This window comes from Dipodomys merriami, unplaced genomic scaffold, assembly GCF_024711535.1.
Source record: "Dipodomys merriami isolate MVZ:Mamm:240054 unplaced genomic scaffold, mDipMer1.0.p SCAF_17, whole genome shotgun sequence".
Taxonomy (NCBI): domain Eukaryota; kingdom Metazoa; phylum Chordata; class Mammalia; order Rodentia; family Heteromyidae; genus Dipodomys; species Dipodomys merriami.
In genome coordinates, this window is record NW_027203048.1 from 14,832,638 (window position 1) to 14,853,659 (window position 21,022).

The following is a 21,022-nucleotide window of genomic DNA, read 5'->3' on the forward strand; positions in this document are numbered from 1 at the left end:
GAGTCCAGGAATTTGACTGTTGAAATGCCCTGGTTTATATACTCTCTTTTAAATACCAACATTGCTCTAAAGCTCTTTTTGAATTCACTGCAAATGTTAAGAAGTCAACATGTTGATGTCGCATAAGGTCCCTGTGTAGCGACATTGGAAGTTAGACCTCCACTTTCACTCCCTAATGGCTTCCAGAGTCTTATGAGTCATAAACATCTCCCTGTTCCAGCCAGGCTGCTGACCAGTAACAAGGTCCCTGGCCATGCTGAGCAGGTAGGAATGGAACACAGAGGAGAGGCTGATGTAGCTACCCCTTGCCACTGTGACTCACCACCTCCATAAACTTCAGTGTACACAGTATTTCTACAACTGGAGATGAGAGCAGAGATTACCATTTTTTCCAACAGAGATCCAAACAGTAACACCTTTAGGTTTTGTAAGCCCTGTGTCTGTGGTCACTACTCTAGGCCTCCTCCCTGCTCTCTCCAAAGCCAGCCACACTGTTGTCAGTGAAGGATATGCCTGTGTCCATTCACAAAATAAGTCCCAGGTCAGATTCAGACCAGGAGCTGCAGGCCTCCCTGTTTTATAGTCCTAAAGAAGTATTTTGAGAACTCTCCTTCATGTGAATAAAACTATAACATCCCTAGATATAAAGTCAAAGTGCTTTTGTTAAGAATGTATGGGAATTTAAAGTGTTTTCACCAATTAAGAAAATCTTTCCTTAGGTTAATATTTCTCGAGCTGGTGTTGGGTATCTGCTATTATATTCTTGAGAATAGGTCATATTTCCTGTTTAAAATTTTGACAAGGGGCCATCTTGGGTGACATGCTTAATTTTTAAAAATCCCAAATTTATTGCCCTGACTAGCAATAGTATCTTACTGCCCCCTGTAGTTCCAACGAAGGATTACTGCAAAGTCCAGATAATATAGGAAGTTTAAGATTGTATAGGAAATTTAAGATTGTATTTTGAGCTGGGCACCAGTGGCTCACACCTGTAATCCTAGCTACTCAGGAGGCTGAGATCTGAGGATTGCGATTCAGGCTGACTTTGAACCATGATCCTTAGATGTCATTCTCCTGAGTAGCTAGGATTACAGGCATGAACCATCAATGCCCAGCCTGAATCTTTTATTTTCTTAAGCCAATTTGTGGTGTGGTTGTATAGATGACATATGACAGGTTATTATGGGTTTGTATTTACAACCTCCTCCGCCCTTGAAAAATGGCTAATCTCCATACCCAGTGATATTATTTACATGTCAGTAAAACTCTAAATGTTGTCCAAGGGATTCAAAGCTGGTTCTTAAACTATAAAAAGAACCAAACAAGAGATCCTTTGTTTTCTTAAAAACAAAAGCCTTTTGGTTTTCTAAACGCAAGTGTGATGCATGTTCGTTAATCAGGATATTTTGAGGCTTTTTCACTGCTTTTGTGCTTTGATCCCTTGTATAAAGCTCATTTCAAAGCCAGAGCAAACAGACTTCACAGGCTAAAGCCAACCGGGCTTTTTTCTGGGCCTGCAAAGTCCAGTTCCAAAAGAAGAGTCCTCAGACTCTTGGGGACCTGAAATGTGACTGCAGTTCCATAGCTGCCATCCCCAAATACGTCCCAACTCTGGCCTGCAGGAAATGCGGCATTTTGAATAAATATTGTTTTTTCTTTTTTTTTTTCAGTCGTGGGGGCTGAACTCTGGGCCTGGGCGCTGTCCCTCAGCTCTTCAGCTCAAGGCTAGCGCTTTACCACTTGAGCTACAGCGCCACTTCCCACTTTTTTCTGCTTATGTGGTGCTGAGGAATCGAACCCAGGGCCTCATGCATGTGAGGCAAGCGCTCTACCACTGAGCCACCTTCCCAGCCCTGAATAAATAAATATTTTTCATAATGAAGAGAGAAACCAGAACCCATCCTTGCTTTCCTTTGATAGCATTTTAATATACCTAACTTCAAGATGTGGGGCCAATCTCTACAACACTTACAAATGTTTGAATACTTTTATGCTGAATTAAAAAATATATGTATATACATATATATATTTTTGGTATTCACTTACTTTTTTCCCAATTCCTGGGGCTTGAACTCTGGGCCTGGGAGCTGTCCTTGAGTTTTTTTTTGCTCAAGGCTAGCACTCTACTACGTCAGCCACAGCACCACTTCCGGCTTTTTTTTTTTTGGTTGGTTGTGGGGCTTGAACTCTGGGCTTGGGCGCTGTCCCTGGACTCTTCAGCTCAAGGTGAGCACTCTACCGCTTGAGCCACAGCGCTACTTCCGGTTTTCTAGTGGTTTATTGGAGACAAGAGTCTCACGGACTTTCCTGCCTGGGCTGGCTTTGAACTGTGATCCTCAGATCTTAGTCAGCCACTGGTGCCTGGCCATTTCTGGGTTTTTTTTGAGTAATTTATTGGAGAAAAGAGTCTCACAGAGTTTCTTGCGGTCTTGGCTTTGGACCATAGTCCTCAGCTCTCAGGAGACACTGGCGCCCAACTTGACTTAAATTTTAATGTTAACTTTAATGTCAGATAATAAATATACATATATAAAGGTTATATAAAATATACACATATATGTGTTATATACTATATCCATAATTTTTAGTATAAATGTATCCTTTTTTGTTTGTTTTGGATATCTCATCACATAGCCTAGGCTAGTAGTCTTGAACTCCTCATCCTAATGTAGTCTTAAAGAGTACAGGAAGAACATATTTCTAACTTAGCTCCTGCCTTTTCCTTTCAGGATTTTTGAATAGCTTTGAGGAGCTGCAGGCTGAGGAATGTGGCATCCTGAACGGATGTGAAAATGGTCGCTGTGTGAGGGTCCAGGAAGGCTATACCTGTGACTGCTTTGATGGGTACCACTTGGATATGGCCAAGATGACCTGTGTCGGTAAGAGTAATGGAATGTGAACGTGTCCCTGAGGTCTCTTCCTGAGATCTCCTGTAGCCAGACCTAGTTAGCCGAGTCCATTTTAGGTAGATTTTTGTGAGGTTTCAACTTGGGAAATGAGAACTTTTGCAGAAATCCACCATAAGGAGCAGGGGATGTAGCTCAGTGATAGTGTTGGTCTAGTCTTGCAAGGCTCTGGGTTTGGTCTGCAGCACTGCAACACACACACATATCCATACATGTATGTATACAAACATAAATGCATAAATGCATATATATCCTTATTTAATGTGTTATGACTATGCACTTTAAATTATTAGGATGCCCAGGCACTGGTAGCTCATGCCTATAATACTACCTACTCATGAGTCTGAGTTCTGAATATTGTGGTTAAAAGCCAGCTGGGGTAGCAAAGTCTATGAGACTTAAAACCAGAAGTGTGATGCTGTGGCTCAAAGTGATAGAATGCTAGTCTGAGCAAAAAGAGCTCAGGGATAGCACCCAGACCCTGGAGTTCATCAAGCCTCACAATTGATGCACACACACATACACACACACACACACACACACACACACACACACACACACACACATATATAAAATTAGCATGGTCAGTTTTATGTTCTATGTTTTTTTGTTTGTTTTTGTTTTTTTGTCGGTCGTGGGACTTGAACTCTGGGCCTGAGCACTGTCCCTCAGCTCTTCAGCTCAATGCTAGCCCTCCGCCACTTGAGCTACAGTACCACTTCCGGGTTTTCTGATGGTTTATTGGAGATAAGAGTTTCACGGAGTTTCCTGCCGGGGCTGGCTTTGAACCATGATCCTCAGATCTCAGCCTCCTGAGTAGCTAGGATTACAAGCGTGAGCCCACCAGCACCCAGCTATGTTCTGTTTATAACCACAATTAAAACAAGTAGATTTTGACTGTGCAATAAGTAGTTATTTTCTTGTATATGTGACCAGCAGAAAGGAATACAGACATCTAGAAATAGAAGCCTGCTTTGTCACCGGTGTGGAAAGAACCATCTGGAGTCCATCCTCCCTCTGCCATGATTCATGGCAGACCTCTACTCCACCTAATTTGTGGAACTCCTATGTTGCTGCTTTGTAAAAGATCCTTGACTGTGTTCAAGGGTTATTTTTCTCCTCCCTCCTCTAGCTGGTCTTCTGTCCATTTTGGGTTTTGCAAATCCCAGTTTTTGATGGGTTCGGGAACTAGAAAGCAAGGGCTCTTACAGGAAACCCCAGCAGGTGCAAGTCTATATGGATCTCGTGTGAAGGACATCTAAGAATGGAACTAAAGGCTCTCCAGAAGCTGCTCTGAGAGCAAGCAATCTGCTTAACTTGCTTGGCCAAATCTAGTAGATCTTTTATAACTGTGGAAGGAATTCAGGAGTAATATGCTGCTTCTCCTTTCCTAATGTTTGGCTATAAAATGCCAATGTTGTATTCAATAATAGGGAACGAAAACCTAGAACTTCCTTGATGTTATTTTCCTTCCGTTGTAAAAGCTCCTCTTTATCTTGCATATGACTGAAACAGCACTAACAACAAAGCTGGTGCAACTTGGCAGGGGATAGGGAGGGTGGGAGAGAGTGGCCAGCAGTCAGGATTATGGGCATCAGTGAGTGCAAGTGAGTGTTTTCTAATGGTGCGCACTGTTGACCTGCACGGATTGGTCTATTGCAGATGTCAACGAATGTGATGAGTTGAACAACCGGATGTCCCTGTGCAAAAATGCCAAGTGTATTAACACCGAAGGCTCCTACAAATGTTTGTGTCTGCCAGGCTTCGTACCTTCTGACAAGCCCAACTACTGCACTCCATTGAATACCGCCTTGAGTCTAGAGAAAGACAGTGACCTGGAGTAAGAGAGAACCTACATAACCTAAGCCCATATACTCTGCACTGTGTAAAGGAAAAGGGAGAAATGTATTATACTTGAGACATTGCACCTAACCCAGAATGTTGGAAACTCAGAAACAGCATGGAGTTGCATATTCTCTGAAGACCACGAGAAGATTCAGTATGAACCTGACTGGTGTCACAGACCAAATGGACATTTCTCTGAAAAGCCAGTATATATAGTCTGTTCATATGTAAAATTCAGTGGGAGAGAGGCAGAGGACAGTGCTGTTATTTTAAACAGAAGGTTGTATTATTATGTTGTTTCTTTTTTTTTTAACTATTGCTTAAGTTTGGCATTTAAATAGTGGTGGAAATGTTTTATATAATTTTCTCTTGGTTTTTTTTTTTGGTTGTGCAGTTCCTTGCCTCCTGTTTTTTCTTTCTCTTTCCAGATTTTTTTTTTGAATCACAAGTGCAAAAGTCTTTGATAAAATATTGTTAAACTGTATAGTAAGTATTGTGACACAGGGCTATGCGATTCTTTGGTCTGGAGCCTTTTTTCAAATTGATATTGTCTGTCCTGTGGAGCAGGCAGTGATTTTTGTTTCAGTACTTTTATACACCATATGAGGAAAAGAAAAAAAAACTTTATATTTTCAGCATGTTTTCTGATTTTTTTAAAGGCCCCTTCTTAGCCAAAGCTGCTAGCTGGTTTCCAATGGATCCCTGTTCTTCAACAAAATGGAAGAACTGAAATGAGCTTTTATGTAAAGAAAACCCAGCAAAAACTTGATGTCCAGTATAGTTGCCATTGTATGTCAAAGTGAAAATGAATCACCATTTTTGTAGGAAAAAAATAATCTACCTGAGAGTGATTGTCACTGAGTACATGTGTACAAATCTGGCTCCTCACTTCATCTTCCTGCTTTTAAAAATGCTCCTCTATTACTATTACTTTCTTTTTTATAAGTTAGTAATTTGTTAGATATTGTCATGGATTGAATTTTTACCTCTTAAAATTTATATATTGAAATTCTAACCCCCAGTGATTATATTTGGAGATAGGATCTTTAGAAGGGGAATTAAGAGTTAAATGAGATCACCGGGGATAAACTGTAATCCAGCAGGACTGGTGTCTTTACATAAAAGAAGACTCACCAGAGCCCAGATACACACAGGAAGACACAGGGTGGCCATCTATGAACAAAGGAGAGAGGCCTCAGAAGAAAAGGAAATCAACCCTGCCAAAACTTTGACCTTGAACTTTTACCTATCAGAATTGTGAGGAAAATAAATTTCTGTTGTTTAAACCACCTAGTCTGTGCTACTTTGTATAGCACCTCCAGCTACTCAGACATGTCACAAGAATAATGAACAAAAACTTCCAATAGCTTCCTGTCTCTGCGTACCTAATATACATCCACAGGAATGCAATTGTTTTATAACAAATGGACACTCAGAATTCATTCTTACTTAATATGGTTCTTACTTAATGAGGATTTTTGTTTATTTGCTTTTCTGTGCTGGTCCTGAGACTTGAACTCAGGGCCTGGCTGCTGTCTCTGAGCATTTTTGCTCAAGGCTAGCGCCCTTCCAGTTGAGCCATAGCTCCACTTCTGGCTTTTCTTTGGTTAAGAGTCTCATGGACATTCCTACTCTGGTTAGCTTGGTACAGTGATCCTCAGATCTCAACCTCCTGAGTAGCTAGGATTGCAGGTGTGAGTCACCGCTTGCCTAACATCTGAGTTGTTTGTTGTTGTTTTTAACAATGTCTAAGAAAACTAAACAGAAAGTTTGCCTAGTTTACATTTTTCTTGGAAAATGAACTTTCGATTTATAGTATCAGCAAGCAGAATCCTGATCGCTCAAAGATGCTCATGTTCTTATCCCCTTGCCCAGGGGAAAAGAAGCTGGGTCTTAAAATGGGAAGAGTATCTTCCCATGGGTTGTCTGGGTGGGCCCAGTGAAATCATAGGAGGCCTTACAAGAAAGGGGACCCTTTTAGAGTGGAAGAAGAATGTAGAGGAGCAGATTCAGAGGATGTTGTAAGCGTGGGGAAAATCAGAATGTGGAATACTCAACCTGCCCAGTTTTCACTATGGAGGAATCAGGCTGAGGGCAGGAGCCAAGGAACGTGGGACACAACTGGAAGCTGGAAGAGGCCAGTAGCCGGGCTTTCTCTAGAGCATCCAAAAGCACATACATACAGCCCCATCCTCATCGGAACACCTCAATTGCAATCTGTGATACTAGTCCAGCTTCCATAGAATTCTAGGCTAAATGTGTATTGCCTGATGCCACTGAATTTACAGCACTACAAAGCTAACACAATACTAAAGCTTCATAAAAACTTACTGCCTAAAATAGAACTATACCAAAATTTCTCAAATGTTTATGTAGAACTGTGTGACCAGTTCCCATCCCAAGAAGAAATGAGCATCTTACAGTCTACTGTAATGACTTAGGACATTTCAGTTACATTTTTAGGAAATGGAAGGATCTGGGCTAACGCATATCAATTTCTCTTGTCATTTTCATAAGGAAGCTTAATATTGCCAGAGGGAGCATATTATGAAGGAGATGCATGCCCAGGACCACAGCTACTTAGGAGTTCTGTTGGCAAAATACTCACAGACCTTGAAAGTAGTGGGGTTTTTTTGTTTTGGGGGGTTTTTTGGTAACATTCATGATTTTCTTAGCTCTCTTTGGAAGTTACTGAGGACTCAAAGTGGTAGAGCATTGGCCTTCATCAAAAGAGCTCAGGGACAATGCCCAGACCCTAGTTCAAGCTCTATGACCAAAAAAACAAACAAACAAACAAACCTTTAATGTTAGTACCTCATATATACGCAAGCACTGAGACACTTAGACTCTTCTTCTCATTCATGGGATTGGTCTCTGTACCTTCAAATGCTGTTGTAAGATCATATTCTTTTGACATAAATTGAACTACTATTGTACAAAACATAAACGAAGCTTTCTGACTTAAACCTCTATAGTTTGAATTTATCCTCTTGAAATCCTTGTATGCTATCAAAATCTAACCTGAGTACTAAGTACAAATCCAACAAACTAACCCTATATATATACATATATATATGTCCATTTGTACAACTTTCACACATGAAGAGATGAATTTCTGACCCTAAAATGTGCTTTAATTCTGGGAAATATTCATGTTAACAGAAATGCAGGCTCCAGAAATTCTGATTTGTATAAAACATGAGGTTTATTAATGTGTCATTTCAGTCAAAAAGTCAGGAAGTTACCTTATACAGTGTTTGTGGAGATGAACTATATGAGAACACAATATTCAAGTCTAAATAGCTTCTTTGAGCCATCCAAGATGGCAGAATAGAGCTAGACTCTTCCCCTATCCTCTTCCACAAAAATGAAACAAAGTAGCAAATATCTGCACTCTGGGGTAGACAACTAAGGTAGAACACTGGAAACAAAGGAGAGGTTCTAGAACCTTGTAAGCTTCAAGAACCCTGAAAAATTCCAAGACCTGAGAAAACCACAGAAACAGAAAAAACCCTAATCTTTGCCACCCCTCTCCAATAGCCAAGGCCAGGGAGGTCCCTGTTTTGCAGGGATGAATGTCAACAATTTCTCTGTGTGGGCTCTGGCAATCCTAGCTACTGGAAAGTCTCACAATTCTCACAAGCCAGCAGCCCACTATGAAAAGTAACCTGAAACTTGTAATATCGACCTTGCTTGAGAACAGACCTGACATCATCTCCTGGCAAAGCCCTAGGGTGCTACAACCAAGGGCCATCTTGAGAGAGCCAGCTATTATCTGAGTTTGGTCTGTTGTAAAGGTCCGAAATCCCTGCACTTTCCCCGTCTTGAGGATTCTACACACATTCCATTGCATTAATCGGGGGTAAGCACCTCTCAAATTCAGCTCCACAGAGTGACTGCAACATAGCCTGCTCCAGGCCCTGAAGTGAGGGAGACAGGTGTTGTTGCAGCACAGAGAGCAGGGCAGGTGCCACCCTGGAGAACCAGGGCATGGGACATTTGCCCTCTGAGACCAAGAGTATGGGAAGCCACAGGTGGACACACTTGGGTCTCAAGACTAAGGGCAGTGCACACCACCATGGGCTCCCTGCACTGTGCCCAGAGGTCTGTCGCTCACAGAAAAGGAATACAAACATATTAAGCTGCTGCCGCACCCACAGGTGAATGCTACAGGAGTATTGAGTAATTCTGGTGCTCCAGCCATGCCCCTAGCACATAGATAGGAAGGGTCAAGACATGCAACTTTGCCTGGCTCCAGTGTCTGCCTCTTCTAACTGCTCCTGGACAAGCATTACTGTCAAAGGACCCCAGGCAAGAAAAATCCTGGGTTTTTCTGCTTATAGCATACCCAGACAAAGAAGCCAACAAGGCATTTTGCTTGTACCTGGTCATAGCGCCATTCCTACACAGGCACTGTGTAGGAGCGAAAACAGCATGGTTAACTACTGAACCCTGGTGGTTCCCACCACGTGGCCCACACGTATGCTCTGATCATGCTGTTTGCTGTCAATGACAGGACAGGTGTGTGTGCCACAGAGTAGAAGACATGGTATCTGCCACCACCTCTCCCCATGCAGCATCTAAGTCCTGGTCACTGATTGGCAGAAGTCAAATGTTTCCTGTCCCCACCACTGCTGGTATTGTCAGAACCTCCTGCCCTTTCTAGAAGCAGAGGTAACACCTGCATGACCTGAAGAAACCCTCACTGCCTTCTTCATACAATGGGCAATTCTTCCATTGTAGGAGTAGCCACACAGTGACCACTCCACACCTACCTGTCTGAACTGCTCAGTAATTACCCTCTTGCATAGCCCAGGGATGGTGGGTTTCTTGATTCCAGTATGGTATACATTGTGCTCTAAACCACTGATCACAGCCAAAGAAGCTATAAGGAGACTAAACTATGATACCCTGCTGTATAACAGAGTGGCACCCCATGACACATCTTCAGGGGAAAGATGCTTGTTAGGGAGGTGGGCCACTCAGATAAAGTGGTAGGGAGATTTAATCAACTAGATGTGCAAATATCAACAAAGGAACGCTAAAAATACGAGAACAAGATAATGTGATGTCTCTGAAAGAACAGAGGTATCTAGCAACAGATTCTAAAGAAATTGATATAGATGAAATATCAAGAAAGTGATTTCACCCATGCAACTGAGATCCAGCCCTGGGACTGGGAAATAGAAAAAGATCCCAATTATCCCAGATAATTGAATACATGCTTGTATCCATACCCTTGTCCCTGACACCTAGCGTTACGCTCTAGTACTTTTTGTAAGACAGGAACATTGTCTAGATTTTGAATTTTTGAATTGTGCTCTGCCTTGTTTAAACCTACTTACTGCCGGGCACCAGTGGCTCATGCCTATAATCCTAACTACTCAGAAGGCTGAGATCTGAGGATCATGGTTCAAAGTCAGCCTGGACAGGAAAGTCTGTGCGACTTTTATCTCCAATAAACCACCAGAAAAACCAGAAGTGGTGCTGTGGCTCAAGTGGTAGAGCACTAGCCTTGAGCACAAGGATACCCAAGCCTAGAGTTCAAGCCCCACGACTGACAAAAAAAAAAAAAATACCCAAGTGGTAGTGCTAGAAGGTAGAACTTTGGGAGGTGATTAGGTCATTTCTATAGATCCCTCAGGAATTGAATTACTGTCCTTATAAAAGAGGTCCAGCTGGGTGCTAGTGGCTCATGACTGTAATCCTAGCTACTCAGGAGGCTGAGCACTGAGGATCACAGTTCAAAGCCAGACCAGGCAGGAAAGTCCATGAGACTCTTATCTCCAATAAAGCACTCAGAAAATCAGAAGTGGCGCTGCTGTGGCTCAAGTGGTAGAGTGCTAACCTTGAGCTGAAGAGCTGCAGGACAATGCCCAGGCCCAGACTTCAAGCCCCATGACTGACAAAAAAAAAAAAAAAGAGGTCCCATACCTTTCTCTTCCTTCTTCCCATTTGCCAGATGAAGACTCAGTGGGACAGGCACCACTATGAGAAAGCAGGCTATAAGTGCACCCAGGTGAATGCTATTAGAGCATTCAGGTTTTCTGTACTTAAACTTCCCAGTCTCTAGAATGGTGAGAAATAAATTTCTGTTGTTTATGACATAGCTGCTCTGTGGTTATTTTGTTATAGAAGCTTGGACAGATGAAAGAAACAATAAATTTTAAGCTATATGTTAGGTGCATCTATGTCTGATCATGGATGTGATCATTTTATTGTCTTGGTCATTTTCTGAATATAATGCATGGGATACTGTAAGAACATTTAGTTCATACATGCATATGAATCATATATATATATATATATATATATATATCACATGCGACTCACTCCCACTTTTTCCTTACCCACCATCTTTAAATCCTACAATCATTATAGACTAAACAGCTAAAAAAAAAAAAAAAGCTGGAAAAACACCTTCTAATCCTGCACTTGAGAATAATAGAAGGTAGCAGAGATCACTTTTCAGGCTTCTCGGCTAATGAGAGCAAGGGGGAGAAAGATCATAATTATGGAATTTATAACCACTGCAACTACATACAGACTGCTCTGGGGTCAGCAATGGTACTAGAACACTGTGCTAGTACCTTTAATTCTAAAGCACAGCTTCAGTTCTGACTTGGGGTATAGATCAGAAGGTTGATACGCAGATGATGCAGTGGGGAATGCCCCACCCATGGACCATATGAGGCTAGTGAAATATTTGGTACCTGATGAGACAGGCTTGTAATGCTTGTCGGCTGCCTGAGGCCTGTCAGCCTGTGTGGATCATTTTGTATGGTTTGTAATGATGTTTCAAATATCCAAATGACCCTTGGCAGAAAGAAAGCTCCCCACCCCTGGAAGGATTCCCAGTGGTAAAAGGCAATCACACTTGAAGCCAGGCTTGTCTGACTCAAAGCCTACTCTCTTTCTAGTTTTTCCATTTCTAGTGTGAGACTGCTGAGGTTCAGAATTACCCCAACTTATGCAATAGATGTCCAGTCCTCCAGACTGGCCAGTTTGGTGTCTTGGGAAATGCCATTCTCTAAGTCCTTAGCCTTTTAAAGGCCATCTCCCTATACTACCGGGTTATCATGGCTCATTTGAGGCATTAACCACACTTCCAGAACTTGGAGGCCTTTGAAATATTAGTAATATTATATCTGTGTCCAGATCACAGAAAGATCCACCATGGCCCTGAGGACTACCTCAACCTTGCCTAGCCTAGTGAGTAACCATGTCTACAACATTTTTTTCTTTTAGACAGGATCTTGTTATGTGGCCCAAGCTAGCCTTGAACTCACAACTCTCCTCACTCCATCTTCCAAGTGCTCTCATAACAGCCCAATACCACCTTGCCCTATGCAACATTTTGGTAGTAATACATACCCTTTAAATTCTCTAGTCTTGGGCTAAGATATAGCTCAGTGGCAAAGCACTTGCCTAGCAAGTACAACATCCTGTGTGTCCTGGGTTCATTCTCCAGTACCAAAAAAGAAAAGACCACCACCAAGAACACCATACAGTTAAAAAAATGCAAACAAAATAAAAGCTCCAGTCTTCATCCTTTACCTCCAATCTACTTTAATTACAGTTATTAATCCCTCAAAGATATAAAAAGAAGACCGATCTGATGTCCTAAGAGAGACCTACAGTTCACAGATAGTTGGCTTTAGAGGGCCCAATGGTTTCCTCTCCACTATCCATAGCCAGAGGCCAAAATCTTACCTACTGTGTTCTAAAAGCTGCCTCTGCATACTTTGGTCTGTGCCATACTTCTTTCTACTGGATGATCGCATTTCTGAAATCAAACCTCTGATGTTGATATTTGGGTTCTTTTTTTCAGGGCTGGCCCTTTGTCATGTATTGGCTTTCAAAATGGACTCTTCATCCTTGAAGCAGAAAGTATCATGGCGGTTCTAGGGGGCTGCAGAGACAGGGAAATGAGGAGTGGTTTCAAGAGTATATAGTTTGTTTTGCAACATTCTGGAACTCTGCCTCATGATGCGGTAGATACCCTTAGTGCTACTGAACCATTCTGCGAGCAACTGTTAAGACAATCAGTTCTGTTAGATGCTTTTTGTTACAAATTTTTAAAAGCAAAAAGTAAATTGTTTTGACATTTAGGAAAAAATACAGTCTTCCCACTTGGGGGGCAGGGTGGGGGTACTCTTCTGAGAATCTCAAACTGGGTCAGCCACTATTAGACACAGATTTGAACTGACTTGAAAGGAAGTTTGCACTTCACATGTGCCAGGATAGAATCTTGATGTTGGCCATGGCTACAATCAGAACTCAGTCAGTACTTGCATAACTGGCTCTCTCAGGTCACTGTCTTGGGTTACTTATGAATGTCTACTTTGACCGTTGAATCACCTCAATATCACCAGACCATTAGTTCTGAAACTTTGGTGTGCAAAAGCAATCATAGGCATATTTATAAATGCACACTCTAAGGCTTACCCTAGACCTCCTAAACTAGAAATCCCTGGTCCTGAGTCCAGAAATGTATACAATCACTGTCTACATTATTCTGACACTTTTCTTAGACTTGAACTTGTAAAATTTGGCTTTAGAGAAAATTCTACTTTCAGAGACAAGATCAAATGCTTAATGTTATTTTTTCCCTTATGGCATAAGTCCTGAGCTTTGTACTTAGTAAGAACTTACACATAACTAAAAGGGGAAAAGAAGTAGAATAAAACAAATGTTTTGCTGGACATATCCAGATCAGATACAATTGGTAACATGTGATTTTTTTTTTATAATCAGATGTGCGTTAATATTTGACACCTGAGAAAATCATAACAGCTTAAGAAGCCATGGCATGATATTAGCCCCAGAAATCTGGCTTTTGTAGTTGTTTTTTGTTGTTGTTGTTTTTTGGGTGTTTTTTGTTTTTGTTTTTGGTTGTGGGGCCTGAACTCTGGACCTGGGTGCTGTCCCTGAGCTCTTCAGCTCAAGGCTAGTGCTCTACCACTTGAGCCACAGCACCACTTCTGTCTTTTTCTGCTTATGTGGTACTAAGGAATTGAACCCAGGGCCTCATGCATGCAAAGCAAGCACTCTCCCACTGAGCCACCTTCCCAGCCCTGGCTTTCGTGTTTGCGGGCGCAGGGGTTAAAGATAAAAGGCAGGCATTTTTAAAATTTGCTTTATCATTGTTTGAAACCTCTAAAGATAGCCAGCTCATGCCTGTAATCTCAGTTACTTGGGAGAGAGAGATCAGGAGTGTTTCAGTTCAAGGCCAGCCTGAGCAAAATGTTAGTGAGGCTTCATTTTAACAATAAAGACTGAGAGTGCTCCTTTTTTGTTTGTTTTTGTCAGTCATGGGGCTTGAACTCCGGGCCTAGGCACTGTCCCTCAGTTCTTCAGCTCAAGGCGAGCACTCTACCACTTGAGCCACAGCATCACTTCTGGTTTCTGAGTGGTTTATTGAAGATAAATTGGAGTCTCATGGACTTTCATGCCTGGTCTGGCTCTGAACCGTGATCCTCAGATCTCAGCCTCCTGAGTAGCTAGGATTACAGGCATGAGCCACAGGCACCTGGAGATACCTTGCTTCTTTTTGAGATATGGTCTCATTAACTTTTTACCTAGGCCAAACTTGAACCCTGAGTTTCTTTCTTCCACCTTGTTTGTGGTTGACATTACAAGCATGTCCCACCCCACACCCAGTCCCCCTCCTGAATCATTTTCTTTTGGGGGGGGAGTCCGGTCATGGGCCTGAACTCTGGGCCTGGGTGCTGTCCCTCAGCTCTTCACCTCAAAGCTAGCGCTCTACCACTTGAGCCACAGTGCCACTTCCGGCTTTTTTTTCCTGCTTATGTGGTGCTGAGGAATCGAACCCAGGGCCTCATGCATGCAAGGCAAGCGCTCTACCACTGAGCCATCTTCCCAGCCCAGCCCCTCCTGAATCTTAAAAAAATAAAAATAAAAAATCAGGCACTAAATGGAAATGAAGGATTTTCAATTTCAATCTCATTTGTAGCATTTTTTGTGGTTGTTGGTACTGGAGTTTGAACTCAAGACTCAACACTCACTAAGACAGGCTATGTTTGAGCCACAGTCTCTTCAATGGGCTCACTAATATCTAAACCATCATAAGGATGTACAATGACAATCTACCCATTTTTACTTAAAGATTAATGAGGTACTGTGTCTTCATATGTAGATGGTTTTTTCCCCAGCAGATGAAGGGCCAGGGGATAACCAAAAAGACCCTCACTCACCCTGAGGGTTTACACTGCTACAGTCATTTCTTTATGCATGCCATATTATTTGGATGTCTTGCAAAAGCTAATTTGTTCCTCAGAGAGGAAAGAGGTTTTTAGCCCCATATTTCCCTGTACAAAGAGCATTTCATAATAGTTTTGTGTATATTTTTAAAAAATGATATCATGTTTTAGAAATATAAACAATCCAAGGGAAAAATCAGAAATTGGATCAGACTGTTAATATGCAACAGATTTGGCTTTTAGATTTTCTCAGAGACTACAGCATACACTCTCTTTCTCCCAGGTACTTCTGTACCAAGATGTCAGCAGTAACACAGTGATTGCCAAAATGCTTTGCTTAGGTCCAGCCAGGATTCAGGGGGGAAAATGTCTTGAAAGATTTAGAAAGGGTCCAAAGTCACAGAGGTTTAGAATTGAAAGGGCCTCAGAGCCGGAGCATGAGGACATGTAGGTTACTTAAATGCTTCAGAGGGCAGAGTGATGGAGAAATAACTCAATTCTCCTGTGGAAGGAAGTTCTCCCTACTGAGCTGAAGGAGGGAGCAGTGGGTTGTTTTGTCTACTCTCCTTTTGGGTAGCACCTTTAACTGTCTTTAAATTCATTCAGAATCACCGGGACTTGTTTCTTCCTTCTAAGTTGGTTATCCACAGGTACCGAGCATCTGGCAGTGCAGTGATCTTCCTCTGATCCCTCCCCTTGAGAATGGAAAGGACCTCTAACTTGCTTCTAGCCAATAGAAGGCAGCAAAGGTGACACAAGGTGCATAGGCCCAGGAAAACGATTGCTTTATGCAACATTGCAAACCACATTACTAGGACATCTCTCTAGGCATGTGTCTCTGTATCATGGATCTAGACATGATCTCTCTAGCTGGAGCCACAGCTTCATACTCTTCAAAAGAGAAATGCTGGGCAAGGTGGTACATGCCTATAACAGTGCTTGGGAGGCAGAAGCAGGAAGATTGTGAGTTCCAAGCCAGCCTGGGCTACATAGCAAGATCCTGGGGCTTTGGTTTCATCGAAGGCTCCGTAAGGGTTGATTATTTCTCCGTGTTTGTTGGTATTTGCAGCACCCTGTGACTTAGGAGCTGTCAGGTGAAGCCAGCTGCTGCAGGGGAGGCATGGATTGACTGCGCATGCGGCTCACACCGTAGTGTCTTGTTTCTTCAAAGTCAGCAAGAGAGCGGGAGAGTCTTTTGGTCATACTTGGCCCAACCAGAAAACTGGCCTCACTTCAACTTTCTGCATCTAGTCAGGATGAATTTGCACCCCATGGTGTATTCAAATTTTACACCTTATGGTTGTGTTCACCTTGCCACTCTTTACAAACTCAGCTTTTTAAAGATTTTTTTTTCATGAATCGAATAAAGTTAAAGTTCAGGAACTATATTGTCTAGTGTAGCAACCATCTAAGCGATTCTATTGCTTAAGCAAGACCTAGATCAACTTTTAAATCAGTAAGCAAACTACACAGTGGATTTTTCTTTCCTTTTTTTTTAAAACTAGACAAGAGGGACCACCAAAACAATACAGTTTCATTAGTGAGGGGCAAATCTATTTCACTGCCATGTTCTCTCCTCCGTCTTTCCCTCCTTCCCTCGAAATACCACACAAGGCAAGTTGCTGTAGAGGCTTCTTTGCTCTTGGAGCCTGTGGAATTCCCCTTTTGCCTTCACACACGTCCATGCACTGTCTCTCCACTCACATCTGTCTTCCTTCCTAAATGTTTTACTCTGTGATGGCTCTGCCTCTTCCTGGGGCCCACAAGTGATTAGCCTCACCGACCTTATGCCTGAGTCCAAAGGCTTTTCCCCAAAGGCTCCCACAGCTGGCAAGAAGCAATGAAACCAGTGTCCATGTTTCAGGATTAATAGAGAAATGTTTTCCCACAGCACTGATTAGCATGTTCTGTAGCTCTTATGACATCAGGTTTGAGCTTTGACAAACAGAACGAGTTCTGGGCATTCCTTGTGCAAGAGTTTGAGATAATTTGTTGCTCTCGTTGCTACATAGAAACTCGTTGTGTTTTATTTTAGGTGCATGGCACAGTGACAGAAGAGCAACAGAAGCCAAAGGCAGCAGAGACAGTCTGCCTTAGTCCTGTTCGTCGGTGGTGCCGAGGCTACGCTTCTCCTGGGAGATACCATGGGGTCTTGTATTTGTGCCAGCTACAACAGTACCTATCTTGTAAAGGGAACGTAAACACTCCATTCGTTCTGATATTTTGTTTTAGAATGGGAACTTCCCTTTACTTTCAACCATCTTTTCAAGCATTCCTGCTAAAGTGTAAAGGCCCGTCTCTAACCTAAGTCCTCTGCACTAGTCATTCCTACAGCGCCCCTTGTTTTCATTACATGCACCCAACAATCCAGTCAAGGGATCTCAATGTATCCCGCCATTTTGGTATTCCCCTTAGGGCTCCCGCAATAGATTTGTGGGCAAAGATAACCATTATTCAAAAAAAAAATTCCAAAGGTTCTGGTACATACATGCAATGAATGCACTCAGCTCTTTTGAGCAATCACATACAGATGTTCTGTGTTTTCTTTGAGGACTTTATCTGCAGTTGCTTCTAGACCTGTACACATTGAAATTCTCTTTAGGTGGCTCTAATAAGAAACATCTCCTTCAGTTAGCAGAGCCAAAATAGTTGAAGCAGGTCACACATTACTTTTCCCGACAAGGCCTTTAGACTTTTTCCTCCTCTGCCTTTTGAAAGATTCTGCTATTCATTATAGATTAAGGATAGAGAGCCGGTCTGTTTCTTTGAATGTCTTAATGCTTCATTGCTAGAGATGGGCTATATGGAGAGAGTTATAAAGCTGCTCTTTTTGACCAGCAAAATAGTTCCCTGTGAAAAGACAAGGAACAAATGCAGATGATATGAAAATCTGGTAAATAAATGTACTTGTATTCTCTTAGAAGCCTTCATTTTCCCCATATGGGATCCTAGCTTGCTCCTCCAAATATGGGATCCCATTGTCTCTCACTTCCATGCCAATATCAACTCCTGTATCTCCCCTCCAGCTCAGTCCTCTGCAGCTGCTACCTATGTCATTTCCTGACTGCTATCACTCCCTTCTTCCTTTCTGCTGCTACAAGGAGTGTATTCCTCCCTCTTCCTCTCTCCTCTCCCCACTCCCATCTGTACCAGGGTGATGGATATGGAACTCTTGACTTCCTCTTACTAATCTCATAGCTCAACCTCTTGTTTCTATTATAAGGACTTTCCTTAAGGCTGAGAAAATGGCAGGTTAACAAACAGTAATTCAACACTAAACCAACACAGGGCATAGGCTGAGCACTGGTGGCTCATGCCTGTAATCCTAGCTGCTCAAAAGGCTGAGCTCTAAGGGTTACTCTTTGAAGCCAGCTTAAGCAGAGAAAAGTTTATAAGACACTCATCTCCAATTAAATAGCAAAAGGCTGGCAGTGGAGATTTGGCTCAAGTGGTAGCACTCCAGTCTCTAGGAAAAAAACCAAGTATAAAAGTATGAAGTTCTAAGTTCACTAGAAAGAAAAAATGCAGAGAGAGAAAGAGAGAGAGAGAGAGAGAGAGAGAGAGAGAGAGAGAGAGAGAGAGAGAGAGAGAGAGAGAGAGAGGTGGTACATTTTATTTCCAGGAGAGATTTTTAGCTTCTTCACTATTTATTTGGTTTTGTCTCATTTCAGGAAACTCAGATTTCCCAGATGTATGTATCCATAAAGCTCATTCGAATTCCCTTTTACTTAGCGCAGTTACCTACCACGTGGGACCATTAGCTATTCTTTCCTCTGCATTATTGCCTTGATGCAGGTAGCTCTCCTGGGAACTGCTGGGAAGTCTGTGTGTCCTCTTATCAATATATATAGGAGCTTTTTCAGTTTTTGAGAAAGGAGTAACTAGTGGAAAGAATTGTTGTTGTTGTTTGAGTTTTTCCTCCCTGCTGCTAAAGTAGCAGCCATCATTATGAATGACACTTGCAATTATCCAGACCAGAAAGTTCATGACCATTTGCAATGGTCATCGATGTCCTCCACCCTGAGCAGGCAACAGCACCCAATAGCAGCCTGGGAAGACATGAATTCAGGGGGGAAAATGAGCAACATGTACAAAGGCTAAAACTATCATTTTGATCCAGGCCCAAACTCCAGAAATTCCACATGTCAAGTCTGGCTACTCCCCTTTGTATGCCAAATAAAGAGTTGTGTTGAAGGGCAGAGAAAGGAGTACATTATCACACAGATGCACGGAGCACTAGCACTTGTGTACATCTTCAGACATTTGCTTTAGGTTGGCAGTCAGGGAGTGAGAAAAGTTAAAACAGTCCTCATTCAGAGGTGGTATCAGGTGATCTGACATTCTCTAGTCCCAGGATTGCTCCCGTGGAGCCTGGTTATGTACAATAAGAGCCACTGATACCTGCCTGACACATGGTACAGCCTTTTCTGGATTCCAAGATGGCTGCAAAGTGACTGCTCTGGATAAAGGACATAGATAGAAAATGGAGGAATCTGGTCTGTCTAATAATTATCCTGCGCCTAGTTAAATCACCAGACCAAATCAGGAGTCAATATTTCTCAGTTAAAAAGAAAAAAAGCTATTTTAAGTTGCTTCTTATATAATCATACCAAATGTCATTTTCATATCTGAGTACAAAAACCATTTTGGTAGTGGCAGGACAGATGGCTTTCACTTGATTTATGACTGCTTGGATTACACAACGAAAAATGAGCCCAAACATAGATTTACAAGACATGGCCTGTGTGAGAAGAAAGGACCTGCAGGAAACAGCACAAAGCACATTAGGGGACGGCAGAGGCCAATGTAAAGATTCTGCAAGCACTTTTTTTGTTCATTTGTTTGTGTGCCTGTTCTGAGGCTTGAACTCAGCACTCGCTGCTGAGCTGAACTTTTTGCTCAAGGCTAGTGCTCTACCACTTGATCCATAGTTCTACATGCAGCTTTTTGGTAGTTAATTGGAATTAAGGGTCTCATAGACATTCCTGCACAGGTTGGCTTTGACCTTTGATCCTCAGATCTTTGCTGCCTGAGTAGCTAGGATTACAGGCATGAGCCACTGATGCATGGCTCTTTTGCTGTGGTGAGCATCTGCATTTTTTGTAAGAAGACCCATAAAGTGTAAAAAGTTCAAACACAAAAAAATAAGGTTTTCTTGTCTTGCAGTAAAAAAAATCTACAGCCTCAAGTCCTGTTTAGAAGGCGAGTTATTAATAAGCAAGCACCCAGAATATTTCTGTAGACCTGTGTTTCTCATACTTCAGTGAGCAGCAGAAGTTCCTGGCATTATCCACTTAAGAGATTCTGATGCAAGGTCCAGACTGGTCCTTGGAAGAAGAGGAAAAGAAAAACACTATACTATCCCTATACTGCTTCTCCAAGGGTTACCCTAATCTAAACAGCAGCTTGTTGCTTAGGAAGTAAGTGTAGAATGGTACTTAAAAAGATGGAGAGATAGAGAAAGACAGCGAGACAGTGAGAGACAGAGATAATGGCTACAGATACTCAGTAGAATTATATAAAGGTATTCGATAGAATCATCTAAAGGTCCCTAATTAATACAATTTAAAATTTTCTTTTTAAAATTAATAAAATTATTACTACTACTACTATTATTGTTGCTGTTATTTGCAATGATGGGAATTGAACTCAGTGCATTCTAGACAAGAGCTCTCCCACAGAGCCACATCGCTAATCCCAAAATTAATAAACTTTTAAAGCATGGCACATATAATTGTAATCATTTAAAAAGCATGAGATAGGTAAGCCATAAATTATCTTCTCATTCCAGACCTGCATTCTCATTTTACCGAGTCAAACACATTTCTTTCCTTAGAGTATGTATACTGACTGAACATTTTGAAAGAGTTGAAAATTGACCTTGAAATAATATAGGCCAATTTATATTTCGACCTCCTGTTATATGAATGGTTATTTCTCTATACTTCAACAGTATCAGACATTATCCAAAGTTTTATATGCCTCTCTGAAATGTAAAAAAAATGGTATCTAATTTTTACATTAGCTTACATTTCCTGTAGTTATGAG

At 41.9% G+C, this 21,022-nt stretch overlaps 1 protein-coding gene across 6 annotated transcripts in view; it reads left to right on the forward strand.

The window, feature by feature from the left end:
• The window catches only part of Ltbp1 (latent transforming growth factor beta binding protein 1), a 405,289-nt gene extending 399,252 nt beyond the window's left edge, over positions 1-6,037 (forward strand). For all 6 annotated transcript variants that reach the window (XM_070025342.1, XM_070025343.1, XM_070025344.1 and 3 more), the window contains 2 exons: positions 2,730-2,879; positions 4,569-6,037. In XM_070025342.1, coding sequence (XP_069881443.1) covers positions 2,730-2,879; positions 4,569-4,750 — 332 coding nt within the window. In that variant the 3' untranslated portion in view covers positions 4,751-6,037. The remainder of the gene's footprint in view (positions 1-2,729; positions 2,880-4,568) is intronic.
• Positions 6,038-21,022: the final 14,985 nt, after the last annotated feature.